The sequence below is a fragment of the Piliocolobus tephrosceles genome, chromosome 3, assembly GCF_002776525.5.
Source record: "Piliocolobus tephrosceles isolate RC106 chromosome 3, ASM277652v3, whole genome shotgun sequence".
NCBI classification, from domain to species: Eukaryota; Metazoa; Chordata; class Mammalia; order Primates; family Cercopithecidae; genus Piliocolobus; species Piliocolobus tephrosceles.
The window spans coordinates 175,874,376-175,900,949 of NC_045436.1; the positions used below are offsets into that span (position 1 = coordinate 175,874,376).

At 44.8% G+C, this 26,574-nt stretch overlaps 1 protein-coding gene across 3 annotated transcripts in view; it reads left to right on the top strand.

Annotated features, from left to right (window-relative positions):
* SLC2A9 (solute carrier family 2 member 9) overlaps positions 1-26,574 on the top strand; it is a 99,754-nt gene that overhangs the window by 21,444 nt on the left and 51,736 nt on the right. For all 3 annotated transcript variants that reach the window (XM_026455642.1, XM_026455641.1, XM_026455640.1), the window contains one exon: positions 14,545-14,655. In XM_026455642.1, the coding sequence (XP_026311427.1) occupies positions 14,545-14,655 (111 nt within the window). The remainder of the gene's footprint in view (positions 1-14,544; positions 14,656-26,574) is intronic.

Here is a 26,574-nt window from a genome sequence, read left to right on the forward strand (position 1 = left end):
CAAAGGCCCTAAGGGATGGCCAGAAGCAGAAATTCATTTCTCTGTATGATTTTAATATGTGCAAAAGGAAACCTCAAAAATCAACAGAGGAGAAAGGTTGTTTGGTTTAATGAATAGCTTAGGAAAAAATGGGAAAAGGGTAGGAAAAAAGACCAAAGCAATGCTTACATTACACCATAGTTTAATAATTGTACTAGTTTCTATTTATGAGTTATAATTTGTTTCATTTTTCTTTTATTTGCTGGACATTTGGATTGTTTCCAGTGTTTGTTTGTTTGTTTAGTGACACAGTCTCACATTCCATCGCCAAGGCGCAACCTTGCCTCACTACTACCTCCGCCTCTCAGGTTCTAGCAATTCTCCTGCCTCAGCCACTTGAGTAGCTGGGACTATAGGCGTGCACCACCACACCTGGCTAATTTTTGTATTTTTAGTAGAGACAGAGTTTCACCATGTTGGCCAGGCTGGTCTCGAACTCCTGACCTCAGGTGATCCACCTCCCTCAGCCTCCCAAAGTGCTGGGATTACAGGTGTGAGCCACTGCACCCAGCCTCCAGTGTGTTTATTACTGAAAAAGTGTGATTTGTAACTTGAGATGAATAATCTTCTACATTAATCATTATCCAAATCTGTAATTATTCATGTAGTTTAGTGTTTCAAGAAATAGAAATAACAGGTAAAAGAGTGTAAATTTATTTAAGGCTTTTGTACATATGAGCAATTTTTTTTCAGATAGTCTGCTTCAATTTCCATTCCCGCTGGCAGTGCAGAAGGGCATTGGTCTCACTCTGCCCCTGTCATCTACAAGCCTTTAAATGGGTCTTTGGTATTTGATAGGCAAAAATAATGGATGAGAATTTCTTATAGGTATATTGGTTTCCTGTTGATGCTGTAACAAATAACCACAGCAGAGACAGAAATGTAATTTCTCACATTTCATTAGTTGATAATCAAAGTATTAAAAGACCTCACTAGTAAAACCATCTCACCCTGGAGTCTTTTGGGGAAAAAATGCTTTGAATATCTTTTATTTACTTTCTGAAAAATCTATTTTTATTTTCTTTGAGTCGATGTTATTAATTTCTGCCTTTTCAATAAAGACACTTATTTCATGGAAACTTTCAAATTTGTTAGCATACAACTATATAAATTTACACCATTTAAAAACTCAAATGATTTTAAGAATCAAATGTAAAAACAGGTACCATAAACAACACACAAATGAATGCAGATTAATTATTTAGAACAATGGTTTCAATTGGGATTTTGGGATTTTGTAGATGGGATTTTGTTATCGTCATTCATTGCCAGTTTTGTTTGATTGCATAAAGAAAGGTAATCCATAAGTTTCTTCTTTGGGGAACTTACGATACTTTATTCTGTGGTCAGTTTGTGATCACCTTTTGTTAGTATTCCATGTTTGCTTAAGGATGCCCGCTCTTTCATAGCAGTTACCATTTTATAATGGTAAAAAACAGATCCAAAGTTACAAAATGATTTTTGTTATATCACAATAATTACGGTTAATCCATAAAATACAGAAAAATTTCCCATGAGATTAAAAAAGGGTGGTGATGTGTGATTCTATCAGAGAGAAATGAGTTCAAAGGGAAAGGCCCGTAACAGTCTCTGCAGGGCTGCATAGTGGGCACCTGGGCCCCGTGCCCGACTGCCTGGGTCTGCATCCCAGCTGCCCACACCTCTCACACACATACTTGCTGTGGGACTTTGGGCAAGTTGCTAATCTTTCTGAGTCTAATTTCTTACCTATACAATAGCATTAACAGTGGTACCTCTTTCATGGGGATTTTGTAAGGCTTAAGAAGGAGACTATATGTTCAGTACTTGGAACAGTGCCTGGAACTGGTGCCAAATGCATGTCAGTCATCACGGCATTTATTTCATGTGGCAGTACTTAGAAAAGATGTTATGAAATTTCTGTTTTGCAGATGAAAAGCTCAGTCTCTGAGGAGGGTAATTACTCCGAATGTCTGCAGCAGGGAGGCAGTGGGATTTGAGCTTCCTGGTTTTGCAGCCCATAATCTCTCTGCAGTAGAACCAACATCCTGACTTGTTGATGGGGAGGCAAGAGGGCTGTCCCCAAAGCTTAGATTCTGTATAGGAATTTGAGCAAAACAGTCCTTTGCAGCCTCATATTTTTCTCATCCAGATCCTAAGTGTGTGAAAGCACTTGTTTTCTGTGAACTTTTTGACTTAGAACTCTCTGGACTTCATTCAAGCCCAGGAAGAGAAGAACTTTTGATTTTTATCAAGAGTGTTAGAAGAAATGTACTCATCTATTTTAAAGTGATTTTAAGCCCCAGCCACCCAGCAACATCGTCCTTATCCTCCACTGACCTGTAAATCCTACCTTTTCTCTTTGAAAAGAAGATTCATTTCGGGGCATGACCCAGGCATTTTCTGTAGCTGGAGAAACTGGGTTGGGTTGGGAGCAGTTGTACGATGCATTTCCTTTGAAGGGAAACAGGAGAAAAGAGGATTAGAGGTTGTCACCTTTGCATTCTTTCTGCCACTTCAGAGTCCCTTGCAGAGGTTAATGCCCGAACTCCTTGAAATGACACCCAGAGCTCTCAAAACGTGTTCCCAGGACCAGCGGAATTGGCACCAGCTGGGAAGGCACTTGTTAGAAATACAAATTCTCATCCCTGCCCTGGCCAATCCCTATTGAACCAAGATTCTGAAACCTACACAGCATGTATAATTTCAAACTCTTTTGTATACCCAGGTGCATCCAAAATTGGCTTTAATAAATATTCAGCAACTCTTTTGTAAGAATTCTCGAATGGCTTCCCCTCGATATTCATTGTTGACGCCCTGATTTCCCTCTGCAGGGTTTAGACCTCCCAGGATGGTGACGTGCCAGGTCCGCATGACCTGGCTCCAGGCTCTTTCTCTCCACCCATCCACCCCTCCACCTCACAGAGCAGCTAAGCCCAATGGACAGAACATTGGAATTAACAAGCACATTGGGTGTTTGTTAAATGAGACTTCTCAGCCCCATTCCAAACCTCAAGATCTGAATCTTGAACCAGATGGTTCCCCCAGAATCTTCATTGTTTATCAGACTCCCTGGGTGTGATTCTTGCATACAGAAAAGGTAGAGGATCTCGCTGTGGCCCCACATCCCATTCTGGGACCCCACAATGGGGGTCCCACCTCCCAGCCTCTGCCTTTGCCGTTTCTTCCTCCCAACCTCCTTTTTCTACGTTCCCTGTTATCATCCTGCAAAACCCAGCAAGCAGGGGCCTCTTGAGAGACCCTCTCTCCTGCCAGCCACTAGAATCAGCTATCCCCATCTCAGCCTCCCACAAACAGTACTTCTCTCTCACAGGCTTGCTTTGTTCTACGTAGCAGTCAGGTGGTCATCTGCGTGTCCACCTTTCCCCAGGACCAAAGTCCAAATTCTCATCTTTGTATCAACATAGAGCTGACCATGGGGTCTGGAGCATTGAGCTGCCCCCTCAATGTGGAGGGAAGCTACACATTTCCCTTGACTTGGAATTGTGAAGAAGACCCTGATTAGTGAATTTTTTAATGGTTCTGATATGGCTTGGCTGTATCCCTACCCAAATCTCACCTTGCATTGTAATCATCCCCACGTGTCAAGGGCAGGGCCAGGTGGAGATAATTGAATCATGAGGGCGGTTTCCCCTGTACTGTTCTCGTGGTAGTGAATGAGCCTCATGAGATCTGATGGTTTTAGAAATTGGAGTTCTCCTGCACATGCTCTCTGGCCTGCCACCATTGCAAGATGTGACCTTGCTCCTTCTTTGCCTTCGGCCATGATTGTGAGATCTCCCCAGCCATGTTAAACTGTGGGAGTCCGTTAAACCTCTTTCCTTTATAAATTACCCAATCTCAGGTATGTCTTTATTAGCAGTGTGAGAACAAACTAATACAACTTTCTTGCTTCTGAGAACACAACAGACCTCCTGCTATGCCTACCTGTTATGATGCATATGGTCAAGACTCAGGCCACCGAGTATTCAGCCTTCTAAGACTTTGGGTGTTACCTTTTCTGACCTCAAGTTCATTATCAGTAATATGAAGGGGTTTGTAAATGTAAGAGAAAAGTGGCTCCAAAGCTCCTTTCTGCTGGAGCATCTGATGTGATGGCCAGTGGTGATGGTGATGCATGCACTTGAGCCCCGGGGTCAGCTCAGCTGGTGTCTCCATCTGCAAACAAGGAAGGCTGAAAGGAGACAAAGATAAATTTAATAGTTCTTGAAGTCATGTCATCTGGAATTGTAAAGAAAGTCTTTGAAGCTTGTCTCAACTTTGTTGTCCAGTCTTCAAAATAGCCTCAGGGGAAACCATTAGTTCAGCTGCCCTTTGAGTAGGTGCCCTGGAGTGGGAGCTGGGGGGCAGAATTTCCCAAGCCCCACAGAGGTGACCCTGGAGGTGGGTGGCACAGCTACAGAGGAGGACTGGGTCCGTAGCCTTCTGGCTGCCGATCCCAGCCCTGTTGACTTCCCCATGCAGTGACCATTCTCTCTTGCAAAGAGATCCTGAGCTCCGCTGTTGCTCAGCTGCAGAGCTGGGTGCTGTGAATGTGCTATGTCATGCGTCTTTGCCACCATCTGGGGTGGGGCATGGCTACATTACATATGAGAAGACTGAGGCTCTGGGAGGTTGAGCATCCTGCCAAGACAACCAGCACAATCTCCCGATCTTGGATTTGCCTGACTGTCTTGCACAAGTCTCTCAGCCTCTCTGAACTCCATTTTCTTTCTTTGGAGAATGGGATAATGATCCTTTGTTCAGACAGCTGAGGGAAAGATTAAGTGGGAAGAGGAAGAGGATCAAAATTTGCAAAGTATTTACCTGTGCCAAGCAGTGCGCTTTACCCACGTCATCTCGCTTAATCCCCACCTCAACCTAGAGAGTAGGTTATATTATCATCCCCATTTTATAGGTTAGAAGATGGAGACTCACAGTGGGAAGCCTTGCTCAGGGCTCTATGGCCAGTGATTCTGGAGCACGATTTGAACCTGGGTAGGCATTAGAAATGTGCTATGGTATGGGAGACCCCAGCACAGGGCCTAGCACATAATGGTCCAGATGTCTGTTAGCTTCCTCTTTCCTTTCCTCTCTGTGAGGACTGAATATTCAGTTCACCTCTCATGACTTCTCATGGTGTATGCCTACCACCCAGAAGACAGGACTAGATGCTGTTCAATGAATGCATAAAAGGCCTTCCCCTGTTTCTGGAGGGGTTGCCACGTGTCAGGACCTGTGCTACAATCTTCACCAGCGTTGTCTCATGTAGTCCCCACATCACAACAATCCCATGGGGCGTGATAACTATTATTCTATCCATTTTGCAGATGAGCAAACCACGTCCCACAGGAGATTGGAGAACTTGCCCAAGGCCACATACTCATAGGAGTCCCCGAGCCAGGGGTCAGCCAGTGGAGCCCAGACCCTTGCTCATAATCACTGTCTGTCTATAACCAAAGCAGCCTGGCCCAGGGTCACCCCTTACCAAGAGCTGCGAGGTAGGGCAGGCAAGCCCTTGCTCCTGCCCTGGACTACAGGGGCAAGGCTGGGGCAGTCAGGGGCACTGCGTCCAAACTGGACCTGGGATTGGACGCCCTCTAGTGTCTTCATGAGCCCAAGCCTGCGACTTGAACCAGTTTATCTATTCCTGATGTATTTATTCAACAAGTATCTATTGAGTGCCTAGGCTCTATCCAGCAGTGAACAAAACAGACCTACAAGGATTAGTCCTGCGTTTTAATGGAGGACACAGATCAGAGACAAATAAATATAGAAAGCTTAGTAGTGATGACTCTGGTGAAATAGAACAAGGCAGGAACGGGGAGGGTGACCAGTGAGAGAAGGGCTGAGCCCAGCATGAAGCATGGGAGTGACTGGGGCAGATCCCTGGGGAGGGACATCCCCACTCTTCCCCAGCAATGCCTTTGTGGGCAAGATTTGCCTAGCCTGGCTTCTTTCTTCTCCCTTCTGGCCCTGTCTTTCTCCTTTCAAATCTGTATCCCACACATCCCCCCTCTCCCTCCCCACTGGATGCCCCTAAATTCAGGTCCTACCCTCCTCCCCTCTAGACCACAGCATCTATAACGTCTGGCTCTTATATCCATAAAATTTCAGTCAATTCATTCAGCCAGTGTTTATGGAGCATCCACAATGCACCAGACACTAGAAATGAGTCAGACAGAGTCCATGCCTACAAAGAGCTCACTGCTAGTGGGATGTTTGAGGGAAGCCTGTGGTGGCTGTGAGATAAATGTGGCCTGTAGGCCAGTAGGGAGCCCAAAGGCAGAAGGGCCCCAGGGAGCTGCCCTAATGCAGCAAGAGAGGGCCATGGAAAGCTTTCTGGAGAAGGTGGCATCCACCTTGGGGTCTGGAGGACAATTAGCCAAATGGAAGGGAAGAAAAACACCATTCCAGGCACAGGGAATAGCCAGTCCAAAAACAAAAAAAGAACAAGAGAGAGCTCAGCACATTTAGAAACTGAGGATCACTTAATAAGAGTGGCAGAGGTGACAACAAGTGATGAGGTGGATGGTCAGCTGGGGCCACACCCACCCACTCCCTGCCTCTGCACACATCTACAGTTTGAATCACATCTGCCCAAACATCTTCCTTTTTTAAGTTTTATTTTAAGTTCTGGGGTATATGTGCAGGGTGTGCAGGTTTGTTACATGGGTAAACATGTGTTACGGTGGTTTGCTGCACCTATGGACCCGTAACTTAAGTATTAAGCCCAGCATGCATTAGCTTGTTTTCATGATGCTCTCCCTCCCGCTGCCCAGGACCCCCAACAGGCTCCAGTGTGTGTTGTTCTCCTCCCTGTGTCCATGTGTTCTCATTGTTCTGCTCCCACTTATGAGTGAGAACATGCAATGTTTGGTTTTCTGTTCCTATGTTAGTTTGCTGAGGATAATGGCTTCCAGCTCCATCCATGTCCCTGCAAAGGATATGATTTTGTTCTTTTTTATGGCTGCATAGTGTTCCATAGTGTATGTGTACCACATTTCTTATGTGGAATTAACCACATTTGGGTTAATTCAATGTCTTTGCTATTGTGAGTAGTGTTGTAATGAATATACACGTGCATGTATCTTTATAATAGAATGATTTATATTCATCTGGGTAGATACCCAGTAATGGGATTGCTGGGTCAAATGGTATTTCTAGTTCTAGGTCTTTGAGGAATTGCCACGCTGCCTTCCACAATGGTTCAACTAATTTAGACTCCCACTAACAGTGTTAAAGTATTCCTATCTCTCCACATTCCCACCAGCATCTGTTGTTTCTTGACTTTTTTAATGATCACCATATTGACTGGCATGAGATGGTATCTCACCGTGGTTTTGATTTGCATTTCTCTAATGATCAGTGATGTTGAGCTTTTTTTTCATGTTTGTTGGCCACATGAATGTCTTCATTTGAGAAGTGTCTGTTCATGTCCTTTGCCCACTTTTTAATGATGTTGTTTGTTTGTTTGATTTTTATAACTTGTTTAAGTACCTTGTAGACTCTGGATATTAGACCTCTGTCAGATGGAAAGAGTGTAAAAATTTTCTTCCATTCTGTAGGCTGTTTTCTCTGATGATAGTTTTTTGTTTTTTTGTTTTGTTTCGTTTTGTTTCTGTGCAGAAGCTCTTTAGTTTAATTAGATCCCATTTGTCAATTTTTGCTTTTGTTGCAAAACAAAATGACATATGTCATTCTCATTTCTCATTTCAGGTCTCCCTGCAGTCACTCTCCATGTGGCAGGGAAGGCTATCCAGGCAGGGATATTTGAAAGTGTCTAAAAGTCATAGTTCTTTAAAAAACGGATATTAGGAAGTCAGAAGTGAGAGACACTGAGATGATTTTAATAAAAGTACTCTTGGCTGGGTTGTCTTCAACTCACAACTTTGGCTTGAAAAAAACCTCAAGGCTTTAAGTAAGAAATGCTCTGGGGCTTGAGCACGGGCAGGGAAGTCTGAGGAGGTCTCTCCATGAGGTTCCCAGATGGTTGGATGTTCGCAGCAGTCTCCTCTCCCTTGAGGGCACTCGAAGGTGGAATTCCTGGTTGGAGACTTAGGGAGGCAGAGTCTGGATCTTTATTGTTATTGTTGCTTCGGACAAATGGAGTGGGTTGCCTCTAGGGGTGGTGAGCTCCCCATCTATGGAGGTGTGCAAACAGGCTGGCCAACCACTTAGTAGGGGAGTGCAGAGGAGATTCTTGCATAAAGCATCCAAACTGCCTCTGAGGTCACTCATGTCACTTGAGAGGAGACTGGCTGAACCCAGAGGGAGGGAGAAGAGGCAGCCGCCAGCAGCCTTCCGAAGAGCCCCAGGTAAGACAGCTTGCATTTACACTAAATAAGCATGAGCCCAGTACCCCCAAAGATGGGAAGGGAGGGCGTTTGGGGGTGTCTGGGGAAGATGAGTGAAGGGGAGTCATTCCTGTCCAGAGAAGGAAAAACAGCAGCATAGAAAGCTGCAACCACAGTGTTCCACCTCCTTTCCACAACTGTTGGTTCTATTTTCAGAAACACTGGGATGAAATGAGATCACCTTGCTTCTTGCTTTTACCTTTCTCCTTGGTCTGGTTAAAGTCAGCAGATTGAGCAGGCGCCTGGGTCACTGGCTCTACCTACATTAACCGAGTGATCCTGGGAGAGTCCTGCTGTCTCTTCCTGTTGACGAGACCGAGGTTGTGCCAGACAGTCTCAAGGAGGCACTCCCTGTTCTCGGAGAGTAGAGAGGGGAAATGAATCATTTCTTAAAGCTAACGCCTGAAGTCTTGAAGACTGAATATGGCACCTGTAGTGAATGAGGCATTTACATTGAGAACCATGACAGTTCTAAACAGAATTCACTTCTCCACAAGGACATCATTTTCCTATTTGCATCCCCTGTATAACTTCATAAATTCCGCTGTCGTGTACCTGCAAGGCGCACTGCCTAAGCACGTGATGAAAAAAAATCTCGGCTACTCCCAAAGCCAGCAGTCGTGAGGCCCCAGCCTCAGAGTGTTCTGCCCTCCCGTGTTGATGATCTTCAATCTTTAAGTCCGGAATAATACTTGCAGCTGAGCGTGCTTTACCTGACCCAGAGCAGAGCTCTGGACCAAGAGTCAGAGGCCTGGCTTCCCATCTCAGTGGGACACAAACCTGCAGTGAGAAACCCGGGCCAGCTCCTCCCCTTTGCTTGGCCTCCACCCACTGGGTTACAAGCCTGATCAAGTGCACATACATGCAGCACTCAGCGTGGGCCAGGAGCTGTCCCCATGGCCGCCCTGTGAGTTAGGCCCCACTGTTAGGCACAGAGACATTGAGATACTTTTCTAAGGTCAAACAGCAAGGAATAGTAGAAAAAGGACTTGAGCCCCAGCTATCTGGCCCCAAGGTCCGCCTCGGAGCACCCCCATGCATGTCACTCAGGCTGTGTCCCCAGGCCATCCCTAGGCGGCCACAGGGACAAGTCATCTTCCATGTTTACATACAGAGGGAACCCTGCTGTTTTGTGGCAAGTGCCAGCATCACAGCTGTACTGTGGTCCAGCTCTCCAGAGCTAATGTGGATCCAAAATTTTAGCTGCCTTGGAAGACTTGTTTTGTCTTCTTCATTTTCCCAGACATTATTTGGGGGACATGACCTGTCACTTGAGACATCCGTAAATACTGCCAGGCATCTCTGTGTTTGTCATTTTATTCCAGCCCCAAACAGTCCCACAGGGTAGGTGGTATCGCCCCCATTTTCCGGACGAAGAACTCGTGGCTCACGGAGGGTCAGGCCTTGCCCAAGGTCCCAGGGGTGGTGCCTGCACAGAAAAAGTCACACCTGCTGGTGCTGGGTGCACTCCCTGTACAGCCCACCCTGGCACTTTGTACCAAACGTGCATTTCTCAGCCTCATAACTATGTACATTTTGAGCTGGAAAATTCATTGTCATAGGGGCTATGCTGTGTGCCTAGGCTATTCAGCAGCCTCCCTGACCTCTTCCCATTATGTACCAGTAGCACCATCTGCCCTACCAGCTGTGACAACCAAAAATGACTCCGGACACTGCCAAACATCGCATGGGAGCAAATTGCCCCCGGCTGAGAACCTCTGTATCAAGCCAACATCACAGATGCTCAGTATATTTATGCTAAGGAACCGATGAATGGTTTTCACATACTTTAGAAGTCACTCAAAAGTTGGCTGGGTGCAGTGGCTCACGCCTGTAATCCCAGCACTTTGGGAGGCTGAGGCAGGCAGATCACTTGAGGTCGGTAGTTCGAGACCATCCTGGCCAACATGGTGAAACCTACTAAATACAAAAATTCGCCAGGCATAGTGGTGGGCACCTGTAGACCCAGCTACTCTGGAGGCTGAGGCAGGAGAATCACTAGAACCTGGGAGGCAGAGGCTGCAGTGAGCCAAGATCACACCACTATACCCCAGCCTGGGCAACAGGCAAGACTTCATCACAAAAAAAAAGAAAAAAGAAAAAAAGGAAAAAAGAAATTATTCAAAAGTTGGAATAAACAACATTTATTTATTTATTTCTAAATTCCTTTTTGGTGTTGGATTGTTGTTTTTTTTCCCTTGCCTCACACAATAAGCTTTCAAATTCCCTTCTCTAAAATTAGACCTGTCACTTAAAGTGACTTATTTTAGGCAGCTGCCTTCCTTTCGAGCAGTTTGTCCTCGGCATGAAAACCAGGCTTCAGTGTGAGCGTCAGTCTGCTGCCAGTGTGAAGGAGGCTCCTGGCTTTAGGCCCACCCCCCCATCCCCATTGCTGGGGTGGCCACAGCAGCTCCTACCCCTCCACTGTGCTCCCCTCACCTGGAGAGAACTATTAGTGGGTGTCCATCCTTGAAGATGGAGGCTGCATCTTATCAACCCTGTGTCTCCAGCACCACAGCAGCCCATGCCACGTGGTGGGCACCTGAGTGTCTAGGGGAGAAAAGGAGACGAGGGCAGGAGATAGGGAGTTCTTGGGCTAAAAATTGGATCAATATCAATTGTCAAGCCCAGTGTGGGGAAGCCTTCATTTTCTTGAACCTTCCTGAATCTTCCAGAATGCCCAGGGTCATGGCGGGGTTCTCTTATCTACTTGGGATGACCCTTCCTTCCTTGGGGTTCCTTCTTTCTTAAAACACAGACGCCAATCATAGTCACTTTCCTGGGCCTCAGTCTCCCATCATGAAAAATGGGGATGATAATACTCAGTTTGCACAATTGATGTGAGGAATCTGTGGAATTATGTAAAATATCTCACAGGTGGCAACTGCTCAGCTTGCATGAATCTCCTCCCAACCTTGCTGTCATCAGCACGACTGTTTCTAGCATTGTTTTCTCCTCTCTCAATGTCATGCAGTTTCAAAATCTGCTGCTTCCTGACATGCAGTCTTGGTTGGGAAACAAGACACCCAAGTGTGTTAGAAATTGATGTAAAATAAGAGCAAAGAGGATCAGAGTGCCTGCCGTGAATGAGCCCGTATGGGCCTGGTGACATTGGTTCTGGGTGCTCACCGGCGGTGGACGGCTGCCTGGGTTTTTGCACGTGGTGGGATGCCCACGCATTACAGGGTTCCTGGTGTGTTCCTCTAACCACTTACTTGGGGAACTGTTGTGTACTCCTCCCTTCCTTGCCAAACTAAGAGGTCTTCTAGGGCAGATGAGGACCTGTGTTGTCTGCTGTCACCTTAGTGCCTAAGAGAGTCCCAGATTTCTTACCCTTTCTCTAAACAGTTGAGTAGAAGGGAGGGAAGGGAGGTGACTGGGAGGGACGAGGGGAAGGAGACATGAAACCTTAGATGTGTTTATAGAAAACTGTGGTACTTTCCCCCTCTTTTGGCCTGGAACCACATGAAGGTCCATCTGATTTGTTGAACCATCATTAGGAGTTCTGGAGCCTAAATCAAGTTTTGTACAAAATCTCAAATTACAATTTCAGAAGCAGTTATTAATAACTTTTGTTTTGAAAAGATTCTCCTGAAATCACTTCCTAGATCAAATTGGAAGAATCTAAAATGTTCTGTAATCATAATAGCGGAGACTATCTCACTGCAGCAATTGGCTGTGTCCTGATGGATAGGGAGAAAGCTGAGAGGAGACCCTCCATATGGCCACCCTAAACTGTGGTCAAGAGTGCCAGGCTTGGAGTCATCTGCCTGCATGCAACTTGAAACACTGAACCGTTGAGGTATGGGACCTTGGACAAGTTGTCATGATTGCCCCGTGCCTCAGTTTCCCCAGCTGTAAAGGGGTGGTGAAGATAGATGAAAGGATGCATTTAAAGTTCAGTGGCTGGTCGCGGTGGCTCACACCGGTAATCCCAGCACTTTGGGAGGCTGGGGCAGGCAGATCACCTGAGGTCAGGAGTTCGAGACCAGCCTGACCAACATGGAGAAACCCCATCTCTACTACAAATAGAAAATTAGTTGGGCGTGGTGGCACAGGCCTGTAATCTCAGATACTCGGGAGGCTGACACAGGAGAATCGCTTGAACCCAGGAGGCGGAGGTTACAGTGAGCCGAGATCGTGCCATTGCATTCCAGCCAGGGCAACAACAGCGAAACTCCATCTCAAATAAACAAACAAACAAACAAACAAATAAATAAATAAATCAGTTCAGCACGGGGTCAGCCACATAGGTGGTGCTCTGTAATCTTAGCTACTATGTTGTTGAAGGAGCCCCAGCCTGAGACCGCCAGGGAGGCGATGGTTGCAGCCCACATCCTCTGACTTCCCAGCTGTGTAGCCCTGGGTGAGACACTTCACCCCTCTGAGCCTCAATCACTCATGTCAGAGTTCAAAGGAGAGCAGGCCAGAAAGGTGGTATCACTGGGCTAAGGGCTGGGTCAGTGTGAGGTTAGATTTTTATCTGTAAGATGAGAAGCGTCTGAGACTGGGTGATCCAACACTCTTCGAAAAGCTTTTAAAAGCAAGCATTTTCTGGCCACTCTTAAAATTTGAGTCCTTACTTTGTATCCTTCTGGATACAAAGGGGGTTCCGGGGCAGGATGCACTCCTAAGTTTCTTGGGTATTTTCTTATTTTACAGCGACCTCAAACTGTCCAATCAAATAAGCGTCAGTGTGAGCAGAGGTAAAGCTGAAGGCAGTCACTTTCCCACTCTGTCAGCTGATGCAAGGGGAGGGCAGTGGCTTCGTGGCACAAACAGAATAAGACTGTTAGTGTGTGTGATGTTCAGGCCTGCCCTGGGGGGGACAGGGCCAGCCCGGCAGGACCCCTGCAGCCCCTGGGCTTGGGGAGAGGATTTGTGGGCTGATTTCTGCCTTTTGATGCATGAACGATTGTAAAAGTAAATATGGCTTTTATTGCTGTTTTTATAACTGTCCCTTACTGAACTTAGAATTTTATGCGAATGACTCTCTCCACTAACCTCCAAAGGGACATCTATAGCAGTGTCTCTATGGGGAGAACTGAAACCAGGCGGGGAGAGGAGCCAGAAGGAGGTGCTGGCCGCAACATAAGAGGACTCACATTAAGTGGGATCTAGAGCTGGGAACCTCAGGAACATGAGCTGGTCAGGCCACGGGGATCAGAATCACAGCTATGAATAATACAAACGTCAGACACTTCACATGGATGACAGCATGGCAGCCTGAAGGCATTAAGAGGGCCCCTAGAGAACGCTGGCCATTGAAAATCAGTGAATTTGGCTGATGACTGAGAAAGGCTCTTACACTTCTGGAATCCAACCCTGAAGGTGCACTGGGGATTACAGTTACCCTCTAAAGGGGAGTCGATTGTATAAACATATTCAATGGACACAGGGTTTTCAGGATAATGTTAGCTTCTGTTATAGCCCTGAGAACTGTAGGAATTGGTGGATTTATTAGACGCTACCTCCGTACACCATGGATGTGACAGCAAAGGTTCAGGCTTTAAGCACCCCATTTACTTTTGCCTAGAACAAGGTGATACTGACAGAGAGTATGGGTTTAACCTGTGCTTTCTGGAGTCTAACGCTCACTCAAATGAGAGACAGGTGCAGAACAGGAAGGTTCTTGTTTACACGAATATGAAGACCTGTTTTTGCCAATAGATGTATGCCTGCCTGCAAGCTGGAAGAAATGGATGTCGTAGTTTTCACTGGCATCTCTCGGTTTGCCCATAACTTTATGGAGGTTTACTTTCTTCACAAAATTTAACCATCTGTAGATATAAGCAGGTCCTAAATATTCCCCCCAATGCGTGAATAATTTGTGCTAAAAACATCTGGTAATAAGACAGTTCCTTTAAAAAAAAAGGAAACTTCCTGGAAGCTCCACCAACATTACTGTTTCTATCTCACTGCCACACTTGGCTGCAAGAAAACTGGGAAGTGTAGTCTTTTAGCTGGGAACTCCCAGTAGTCCAGGAGTTCTTTTAGTAATGAAGAAAGGGAAAAGGTAGGATGAAGGTGAAAAATGAGCATCCATGCCACTCCACCTCGGGACTCTGAGTTTATTGTAAAGACCACCTTATGCCCAAATTTGATTTAGAAAATAAGATTAAGTGCTTCCACTGACCATTCTCTCTCCTCGTTCTTTCCTGCATTACAGATCTGGTTCTATACCAACAGCATCTTTGGAAAAGCTGGGATCCCTCCAGCAAAGATCCCATATGTCACCTTGAGTACAGGGGGCATCGAGACTTTGGCTGCCGTCTTCTCGGTAAGTCAACTGAGTGTTACTCCTGAGAATGCCACAGAGGGTTACACAGCACAGTGGGAATGTTCGTAAGGTCCTTTAAGGCAGGGGGTTTCCCCATCAGAATTCATCAATTAGGACAATGTGGTTTTCCATCACTCAGCAAACTCTTGGTTTTAAAGAAATAGCTGGGATGGGGAGAACCCAGACATCATTTGTGTCCAGGCTATTGATCTGAAACCTCAAAGTGAATACTGAAGAGTGACAATCCTCACCCAGTTCCTGACACCTCACAGGACAGGCAACACTGCATGTGGGAACCCCAGGCAACAAACAGGCATCCCTTTAAAGGAGCACGTCCTTTGTCATGCCAAAGGGGGCTGGATTTTAGGAGTTCGTCATGCAGTTCTTCACTGACGTTTTACCCATCTAGAGGATACTTCCTTTCTATATTTTGCTTCCCTGTCATCTTCCTTTTAATAAATAACTCCATCCATTGAATTCTCACCTAGTCACAAATGATGAAATATGAATGAATAAACTATGTGAAAGAGGGCCATATTGTCCCCAGGAGTTCAGATCAGAGAATTGATGTGAGTCTTCAATCTCTTGCCATGACATTTAAAATATTTGAAAACCATTAACAATCATCTCATTACCCCAGACATGTGGGAGTTTGCAAGGCAAAGGAGAAAGGACATTCCAGTCTACCAGTATAATAGGGAGGAAGACCTTAATAATAAGCCAATATGTTCAAAAGAAGGCATAGAGCTCATCACTGTTTCTCAACCTCCGATATGAAAAACAAACATTTGGTGGAGGGGAAGGTTGGGTGGCTTCAGAACCTAGAAGAAATTTCCAGATCTTGGAATCAGATCAAACTGGATTTGAATCCTGGCTCTGGCACTTCTTGGCTGTGTAGCATTGAGCAGTGCACTCAACATCTCTGAGCTTCAGTTGCCCTCTTTATGAGATGTTTGTGTCTCTTCTTTCTTGTAGGTATGTCTGTGCCTCACATTTTAGGCACACAGGACACAGTTAGGCTCCCTTGCAAATGGAAAGAGAAGGCTAAAATTAGAGAGTTGTGTTCTCTGACCTTGATGGAGTAGTTTGTTTATTTTCACTCTTGCTCACTGATTTACACTGACAAGATTGATGCCCATGCAAACAGGCAGAGGCTTGCAGTTGTCTTTCTGACTTCGTGATGACAGGACACTTCATTTTGCATCTCGCGCTTAACGGGTCCTTCTAACAAGATGCTTTTAAAAAATAGATATCATAAAAAATGTAGAGGAATGATGTTTTGTCTCTTTCCCTTTCCACTTCACAGCCTTTTTGTTAGAGGAAAACATTCAACGTTTCACGTTCTGGAAATTTCACAAGATTCATTCTCATTATTCTCAAGTTATATAGACTGCATCTAGTTTTCTTTATTAATTTTTACTTTGAGCCATGGAAAAACACAGTCAGTCTGAGATGAAAATTATGGGGAAAGTACGGGAGATTTTTCATTTTGTTTTTTGTAAAGTATTTTATTGGTATTGTAAAGAAATCAATACCAGTTCATTAGGGCAAATTTGTAAAATTCAGAAAAATAGAGAGGAACAAAGAAGAAACTACCTGCAATCATACTACCCAAGGAAGTTTGGCAAATTCTTCCCTTGTCTTTCTGTACATAGATGTGTATTTCTTACATAGTAGCACAGTAATCCTGTGCTCTAATCTGCTTTTGTTCACGTAATCTTATGTCAGAATGATTCTCCATTTTCTTATTTATTAGTTTTTGTTGAAGTGTATCATATATGCAGAAAATTATGCAGATCCTCACCTTCCCTGAATTAACACTAGTGTTGAAAGATTTATCCTTCTCCAGTAATTTTCTATATGATCATTTCCTTAACCATTGTCTGCGGGTGGGGTTGTTGAATGTCTCTGCTCAGAACCTGATGGTAGTGCCATGCTTTCTGGGTTCCAGTCCCGGCTCTGTGTCTTTTTATTAGCTGTGTGACCCCCATGTAAGTTATTCAGCAGCTCTGTGACTCAGTTTCCCCACTTCTAAAGGCCATCATCCCTGCCTCATAGGGATGGGCTGAGGATTGTACCAATGAATGTATATTAAGTGATTCCAGCAGTGGCTGGCAAATGGTATGCATTCAGTAAGTGGTGACTATTCTTGTCCTATTTAGGTAGAGTTCCATAATTTGTGATTTTAAATAAGGCTACGATGGACATCCTTGTAGACAGCAGGATTTTACAGGGACTCTTGCAATCTTTTGACAGTTGAGGAAACCAAGACCCAAAGGAGTGACTTACTGTGGGTCACACAGTCAGCTGGCTCAGAACCCGAGGGAGTGGGGAAAGAGATCATCGTGGGGCTCCTACTGCCCCCAGTGAGACCCCAAAGGGTTCTACACGGGACCTCATGAATGCTCACGTCATGCCTGAAAGTCCAATGATTGCCCTTGTTGGAAAGAGGAGCACACAAGGAAGTGGCTACACTTCTTCCCTTGGTCCAAGAAGACTTCACAGGAAGCCATTCTTATTCATTCCAGACTCCAGAAGCCACTCCTTCTTGTCCCCATGCTCTGGCAGGCAGATCATCTTCCTTAAAAGCTGACAATATTGGTCAAAGTATTCCTTGGAAATACGAACCCCAGAAAGGAGAGTAAATGACTTCACAGTCCTGAAAGGGAAGGAGGAGTCCTTTCTAAAATCAGGACTCAGAATCGCAGCCTCTGGAGAGCGCTCCTGCCGCTGCCTTTAAGTGTGGACCTGGTGGATCTCAGTCATCTGGACCATGGCCAGTTGGTACCCTGCCATTTAGCAAGCTCTTGCCAGCTCCTCCCGTGGTCAGACTGTTGACCCTGTGCTGGGCTTACAGAGGGCCTTTGCCATGGTGCCTGCCTGTAGGAGCTCACAGTCCAATGGAGGAGGTTGACTATGACCCAAGGATAAATGATGTTTTGCTGTTGTAGAGGTGCAGGAACCTCTGTGTGGGAGGTTCCTCTGAGCAGGAAGTGATGCTTGGTGGATTCTTTCATGCAGGCATGCATTCATCCATTCCACAGACACCTAAGGTGCACTCATACTGTGCCAGCTGTCACAGGTGAAGTTACCATGATCTAGAGAGAAAAGCAAACCTGGAAACAATTACCACATGCAACACGGAGACAAGCTTCCCTCTCAAATAAGGCATTCTGGGAGGGATTCCTGGAGACAGGGACCAGGAACCTGAGAGCTGAAGGGCCAGCAGAAGTTAGGTGAAGTGAAGTGCATTGGATAGTCTGTCCCCCTTTCATCTTCTCAAAGAGCTGGAGATGCAAGGACAGATGCAGAATAGTCCATTGGAAACAGTCCTTAAAATGGTAGCATTGACCCCAATTCCTGGAAAGGCATGAGACTAAATTCAGCATGAGGCTGAGAGTGTGGAATAGAAAAACGTTCTGGGGAGGAAGAGCTTTGGCTTTAGGATGAAGCTACTCTGAATTCAAATCCTGATCACTCATTTACCAGCTGAGTGGTCCTGGGAACATTGCCCAACACCTCTGAATTTATTTGCTCGTCTGTAAAATGAACATAACCATTCCCACCTGTGGTGGGCAAAATAATGGCTCCCCAAGATGTCCACACCATGATTCCCAGAAGCTGGGAATATATTACCTTACATGGCACAAAGGAATGTTGCAGATGGGACAATCTTGAGATAGAGAGCGAACCCTGGATTACCCACATGAGCCCAATATTATCACGGAGTCCTTGTAAGTGAAAGGGGGAGGCAGGAGGGCCAGAGTCAGAGAAGGAGATGTGATGGTGGAAGCAGAGACAGGAGTGACGCCATTACCAGCTTTGAAGGTGAGGAAGAAGTCACAAGCCCAGAAATGCAGATGTTCTCTAGAAGCTGCAGCAGGCCAGATTCTGCCCTGGAGCCTCCGGAAGGAACCAGCCCTGCAGACACCATCGTGTTTGCACTACAAGATCTATTCTAGACTTCTGATTTCTAAAACTGTAAGATAATCCACCTGGCTTGTTTTCAGCCACTGAGTCTGTGGTAACTCACTATAGCAGCAACGGGAAACTAATACAGCATCCAACAGAATTATGGAAACAAAATCCAAGGAGTGTGAAAGCCACTCCCCTGTTCCTCACAGAGCGCCAGTATAAGATAAATTCCATGCCCTTTCCAAAGTTTTTATATATATAAAAATGTCATATTTATATACATTATATATTATAATATCGTATATTATAATATACATAATATAATGTTGATATATTATATATTTGAAAACAACAAAATAAAAATATGTAGATATATTTTTATATATCATATATAAATATATTTTTATATATGAGATATAAAATATATGATATATAAAGTATATGTGTATATATATTATATATGAAATATAAATGATATATAAATATGTATCATATATAAATGTATATTCACATATATACATATAAATATATGTAAATATATTTGTATATTATATAGTCACATATATACATACAAATATATGTAAATATATTTGTATATTATATATTTACATATATACATATAAAATATGTAAATATATATTTATATACAATATATAAATACATATTTTAGTATATAATACAATATAATAGAATAAAAATATATACTATATAAACAGCATATATAAATAACAAATATATGATACATAAATATGTGTTATTACATATATAATTGTATATATAAATGTATTTGTTTTCAAATATACATAAATTTGTTTATTACATATATAATTGTATATATTAAATATATTACCTTCTTTTCAAATACACATACTTGAAATATATTTGAAAACAAGGCAATAAATATATATTTATATATACAATTACATATGTAATAAACACACAACTATACACACATATATTTCATCCAGCCCTCTGAAGTGATTGCCTATCCAAAAAGACTTTCCAATTTTTTTCATTCTCATACACACAGGCAGAACACCCTCTAAAAATTAGAATTGTGCTGCCCAAAGCCAAAACACACTAGAAGCCAGGGGAGGTCCCTGCAACAGACCCTTCCCTGGCATCTCCAGAGGCAGGGCCCTGCAGACACCTTGACCTTGGACTTCCAGCCTCCAGAACTGTGAGACAACACATTTCTATTGCCGAAGCCACTCTCTCTGTGGGACCTTATCACGGCAGCCCTGGGAAACTCACACAGTTACTCTCGTTGTTAATATCCCTAGAGAGAAGCAGACATGGAAAATGCCGAAGCTGCCCTGCTGCCTCTCAAAGACTAGAAGACGAGCCCAAGGCCAGGCGCTTCTTCCTCCAGCACTCAGCAAGTGCTCCCTCGGGCCCCTGCTCTGTGCCAGTGGACAAAACAGACAAAGGTTATTTTGTCTGTGGAGGAGAGCTCCTCATGGGGGCACAGACAGTGTAACAAGGGAGTACCCCCTACAGCGTTTTAAAAGGTGAAGGGTGTTATGAGAAAACAGTAGAGCAGAGAAAGGGGAATGGAGAGGCGGGGACAGTTGCCATCTTAAATACTGTGGTCAGGCTCCAGGTGAGCCCAGTTGTCTGAGAAGAGCATGTCAGGCAAAAGAAGTGGCTGAAAGAAAAACCTTTGGGAAAGAGGGATGCAGTGAACCTGAGCAGCTGGAAGGCAGATTAATTCAGGGCAGTGGGGGGCATGTAGGGTGGGTACCCCACCTATCAGGAGCTGCAACCTCTGATAGAGGGACAGAGCCAGGCAAAATGTCCCTGTAGAAAGTGAACCAGGAAACCAACCCCTCACCTCATTCTCTTTCTTCTGCCTTCCGATTTCTGACCGCTGATTTCTGATTTCTGCTGAAGCCACCCAGAGGTCAGAGGGCAGGGAGCTTGTTGATTTGAGCCCATGGCTCTCCCTCTAGGACAGAGGGCAAGAATCTGAGAGGTGACAGGGATGTCTGCAGCAGCCCAAGGCAGGAGCAAGGATGTGTCTGCCACTCGAGGGACCAAGGAGCTGGTGGGGGGGCGTGGGGCTTGAGGGGATTCAAATATGGTTTGCAAATCTTTTCTCCCATTCTGTAGGTTTTCTCTTCACTCTGTTGATTGTTTTCTTTGCTGTCTATAAGGCTTTTAGTGGACAGGGGTGTTAAAAGGAGAGTGGCAGGTCATGCTTTAAATCCCTCCAGCAGCTGTAGACAAAATAGATAATGGCAGAGGGTGATGAGGGTAGAAACAGAGAGCGTTGTCACGAGGCTTGGAGAGAGGCTGGTTTTCCCTGTGAATCATCAGACTGACATGTGCTCTAGAACTAGCCTCGAAAGGACTGAGTTTAGCTAATTTCCCTTGACAGTCATTCCTTTTTCATTGATAAATAATGATTCTATGGCATTTCTATAGGTCACAGACTAGAAGAAACTACACCTTTCATCCACTAAAATATTAGATCAAGTCCCCAGTTTATTTAACAAATGTTCTAGGACCTTAGGAGAAATGAGGGCTGTGGCAAGCAGAAGCAGAGCTCGATTTTCCCCTTGGCTCCCAACCCAAACCCCCTGGGGGCCTGAGCTCAGTCTGGGCTGGGTGGCACCCCCGGATCTGAGAAATGAAAACTCAGGCTAAATGACTTTTCGTGTTGAGAGCTTAGATCAAAAGCCTTAGTGTTACCATTGCGTGAGCAGGAAGCAGGCAGAAGAGTGCGGACTCTCCTTGCTCTGGTTTGGCTCTGTGTCCCCACCCAAATCTCACCTTTAATTTTAGTTCCCACAATCCCCATGTGTGATGGGAGGGACCCAGTGGGAGGTAATTGAATCATGGGAGCAGTTACCCTCATGCTGTTCTCATGATAGTGAGTTCTCACAAGATCTGATGGTTTTATAAGGGACTTCCCCCTTCACTGTGCACTCGTTCTTCTCCTTCCTGCCACCATGTGAAGGGGGAGTTTGTTTCCCTTCCACCATGATTGTAAGTTTCCTGAGGCCTCCCCAGCCCTGTGGAACGTTGTTAATTAAACCTCTTTCCTTTGTAAACTACCCAATCTTTGGCAGTTCTTTATAGCAGCATGAGAATGAACGAATACACTTCTGGTTATGACAGGTCATCCTCATAGGGTGAGGACTGGGTGGGAATGAGGAAGGAAAGAAACAGAGTCAGTGCCCCAGCATCCCCAAGCAGAAAAGGTGGGGTTTTGCCCTGGAAGCCCATTTCCCTGCAGTCCCCACTCCCACCCACCCCAAGCTCTGAATAATACCTTTTAAGTAAGTAGCTCTATTTTTGAGTTTGGCCAAGGGCATAGTCACAAGTCCGTTCCTGCAGCTCACCCTCTCACCTTGGGATGTGTTCCTGAGTCTTTACTTCCCACCAAAATTTTCCTGATTTCTTCCCCATCCCTCTGATAACATCCTTTGGCTCCCCTGTATCTGGACTGGCCCCACCAGCTTCACTCACCAAAGGAAAGTGAGGATGTGGCTCATGGGGTGCGGGGTGGAGACAGCACTCACCATCCCCTTGTGCCAGTTCTAAGTGGTGGCTGTTCCCACTGCCCACTGCCCTCTGCTGACTATGCTCCTGGCATGGAAGCCCTGATTCCTGTGTCTCTTTCTCTGCACCTTGAAGAGCTAATTTTTTTCCACTTGCCCAAATTTCCAAGAACAATTTGAATGTATCCTCGCAAACCTGTTTGGAACCACGTTTTACCTTTTTTGAGGAGGGTAAGAGGATGAGGGGGAGTGCTTCACTTAGAAACTGCAGAAGCTACGGCCTCAAGCCAAGGTTGTAAAGCGACCCGAGAGGAAGAGACGTCCACAGGACTGGAGCACTCTGAAAGCCTATCTGCTGCCGGCCTTTCCTTCCATCCCAGTTGGCCCCAACCCAAGTCTGTTTTGCACTTTGGTTGAAATATCTCAAGACACTTTAATTTGTTATACTTAGAGATCATGGGCCACCCTGGGGTGATAATTATTTAAAATGCAACTCTCATTTCTCACACCTTTGGCCCAGAAAGATATACAGATATCTTTTATGCACATTCATCTTTTAAGCAGAAATTTTCCAAAAAGTTTGTTTCATTGAATTATGTTCTGTGTTTAATTTAGAGAGAGCCTGTCCCAAGCAGAAAATTATTTCTGGAACTCTGTCCTCTGAACATAAATTTGAAAATTTCACTAGCTTGCAATAACTACAGCTTTCCAAGGTCTTGGCTTCTTTTCAGAGAGATGTGTGAAAGTAAAGATTAGCCTTTGCTTGTTTAAAACAGGATTACTAGCAGCTAAAAGTAATACTGGATCGTGAAATTTCTTTTCATGTAATATATCTTGGCCTTCTTTTCTCTGCTGAGGGAGCTGCGTCAGTGCTAACCACACCATTCTCCACTCCTTTCTCCCATCCTTTTGTAGCTAAAACTTTGACAATAATTCAACTTCTGACTAGAGAGTCACCAATTGCTCATGTGTCAAGGGTTCCTCAGGAACTCCTCCATCCCAACGTGTCCTGAATAGGAAACAGCTATTAGGGATGCCTGGGGGGTGGCCCTCATCTGGGCCACATCTTGCCCCAGCATTTGCATTTCTCTCTGAAAGAGTCTCAGTTGTCTCCACCCGCTTTGGCTGAGTTATCAGGGGAAACCTCATAGAGTTGCTTTAAAATGTAAATTTGAAAGAAAGCGGGCGGTGGTTGGGGGGGAGCAGGGGGTGGGAGGGAGGGAGGGAGAGAGAGTGTGTGTGTATGTGTCGTGCGTCATGTTTAAAGACATGACCATTAATGGTTTGCTCAATGGAGTACGATTCAAGTAAAGCCTATTGAGGAAATCACACCAGCTGACTAAAGAGGGAGCTCTTGCCTTTGGTTAGGATCCCTGCAGGACGCAGTCAGACAGGACGTCCTGAGGGAGGCAGAGCCCCCACCAACACAGCTTCCTCTTTGTAGGCTTCTCAGGCCCCTGCAACAGTCAGTCCACGTGGCCCACAGACCCAGAAGCATCAAGCCAAGCAAGGTCGGGGATTATGTAAATCAGCAGAATTAAAAAAGGCCCCGGCCTGGAGTTGGACACAGAATGGGGCATCCTCTATGACCAAAAGGCTCACCCTTGCACAGGAACGAACTCATGCAGGGCGCTGTGGTCCCTGAGAAAGTCAGGAACTCCTGCTGTGCACGGAGTACCGCATGCAGTTTATATAGAGAGATACACACATTGAATACAATATAGACAACGAGCAATAAATAAAGTATATATAAAGTAATGTATGTACAATAATATGAAAGCACATTAAATCAGATTTGGAAGCTTTAGTTGACATAAATTTGAAATAAATGAAATTTTAGGCAATGTTTTCCTTCCCTCCAGCTCTTCCTTTTTTAAATGTTGTTTATTGACATTTAATAGCTGCACATATTTGGGGAGTACCTTCCTTCTTTTGTTACATACATTCAATCATTTAGCAGGCAACATTACAAGCCCTGCCCTCCGTCAGGTGTTAGCTCCTTGTATGGGTTTGCCCAGGCTGCCAAAACAATGTACCACAAACTACGTGGCTTAAACAACAGGAATTTATTGTATCACAGTTCTCAAGGCCAGAAGCTTGAGAGCAAAGCATCAGCAGGGCTCATTTCTCCAGGGGGCTGTGAGGGAGAATGTCCAGTGCCTCTCTCCCAGCTTCTGGGAACTTGCAGGGTGATCTTCGGTGCTTCTTGGTTGGCAGAAGCATCATCGACCCCTGCCTCATCTTCACATGGCATTCTGTCTGTGTATGTCTTTTTTGTTTGTTTGTTTGTTTGTTTGAGATGGAATGCCTCATTCTGTTACCCAGGCTGGAATGCAGTGGCACAATCTTGGCTCTCTGCAACCTTTGAGTCCCAGTTCCAGCAATTCAACCTCCCTCCTGCTTCAGCCTCCTGTGTGGCTGGGATTACAGGCATGCACCACCACACCTGGCTAATTTTTGTATTCTTGTTAGTAGAGATGGTGTTTCATCATGTTGGCCAGGCTGGTCTCGAACTCCTGACCTCAAGTAATCCACCCATCTTGGCCTCCCAAAGTGCTGGGATTACAGGCATGTGTGCGTGTCTGTCTCCATGTCCACGTTTTCCGTTTTAACAAGGACACCAGTCGTCGTGGATTGAGGCCCATCCAAATGATGTCATTTTAAGTTAATCACCTAAAAATAAAGACCCTATTCCCAAATAAGGTCACATTCTTAGGAGTAGGAGATTAGGATTCCAATATTTCCTTTTTTGAGAGGATGCAATTCAGCTCATAAAACTCCCCAAGGAAAGAGACTCCTGGCTCTGTCTTCTCTGTGCCGCAGTGCCAATGCTGTTGGAGGCTCTCAGTGACCTCAGGCAGCTCACACAAATGAAGGGAGAAAAACTTTGGGAGCATGTGCATATTCTTTTGACAAATGTGACTGTGTGTTTGCCTCAGAAACACTGAGGAGAGGAAGTAGAGCACAAGGGTTAAGAGCAAGACGCTGAAGTCAGAGTACCTAGACTTGAATTCTGACTCACTGTGCAACCTTAGCCAGGTTTCTAAACCCTTCTGAGCCTCAATTTCTGAATATAATAGTGGATGATAATAGCACCTACTCAAGAAAATGTTATCAGAATTAAGCTATTAATATATGTGAAGCACCCGGAACCATTCCTGGTACATAGTAAGGGGTGTAACAATGTTCAAACATGGGAATAAAAACAGCATGAGATTGGCATAAGGGCAGCCCCACAGATCAGTGGAACAGAATGGAGTCCAGAAAACAAAAAGTTGCTAAAGTAATTCAATGAGGAAAGGATAGTCTTTTCAACAAATAGTGCCATAAAAAGTAGATATCCACGTGGAAAAATGTGAATGGCAACTCTTACTACACCATACAAAAAATTAACTCAAAATGGATCATGTATCTAAACATAAAAGCTAAACTCTAAAACTTCTAGAAGCAAAGAAGAAAGTTTTGCAACATTGGGATAGGAAAGATACAGAATGACAAACCATTTTTCGAATGGTACGCTGGATTTCATCAAAATTAAAAACTGTGACTATGTAAAAGGTATTGTTAAGGAGATGAAAAGGTAGGTCACAGACATGGAGAACATACCTATAAAATACATTTGAGAGGGGACGTGAATTCAGAATACATAAAGAACTCTTAAAACTCAATAATAAGACCAACTACCCACTTGAAAATGAGCAAAATATCTGAATACATGCTTTACCCAAGAAGATATCGAAAACATCAAAAAGGACATGAAAAGACGCTCAACATTGTTAGTCATCAGGGAAATTAAAACTAAAACCCACAGTGAGATGCCATTGTTCACCAAAAGGGTGACAAAAATTTAAATGGTTGATATAATACCATGTGTTGCCAAGGATGTGGAATAACCGGAAGGCTCACCCACCGCTGGTGGGAGTGTAAAATGGTACAACCCCTTCAGAGAACATTTTAGCAGCTCCTTATGAAGGTTTTACCCATCCAACCCAGTCATTCCACTCATAGGTATTTACCCAAGAGAAATCAACACACATGTCTACATGGAGACTCATATACCAATCAATACTCATAATGACTTTATTTCTCAGAGCCGAAAACTAGAAACAGCTATTGGGTCAACAGGTGAATGGAGAAACAAATTTTGGTATACCCATGCAATGGAATACTGATCAGCAATACAAAAGAACTGTTGATATGTACAACAAGAGGCCGGGCGCGGTGGCTCACACCTGTAATCCCAGCACTTTGGGAGGCCGAGGCAGGCGGATCACGAGGTCAGGAGATAGAGACCATCCCGGCTAACACGGTGAAACCCCGTCACCGCTAAAAATACAAAAAATTAGCTGGGTGAGGTGGCAGACGCCTGTAGTCCCAGCTACTCAGGAGGCTGAGGCAGGAGAATGGCGTGAACCCGGGAGGCGGAACTTGCAGTGAGCCGAGATCATGCCACTGCACCCCAGCCTGGGTGATAGAGCAAGACTCTGTCTCAAAAAAA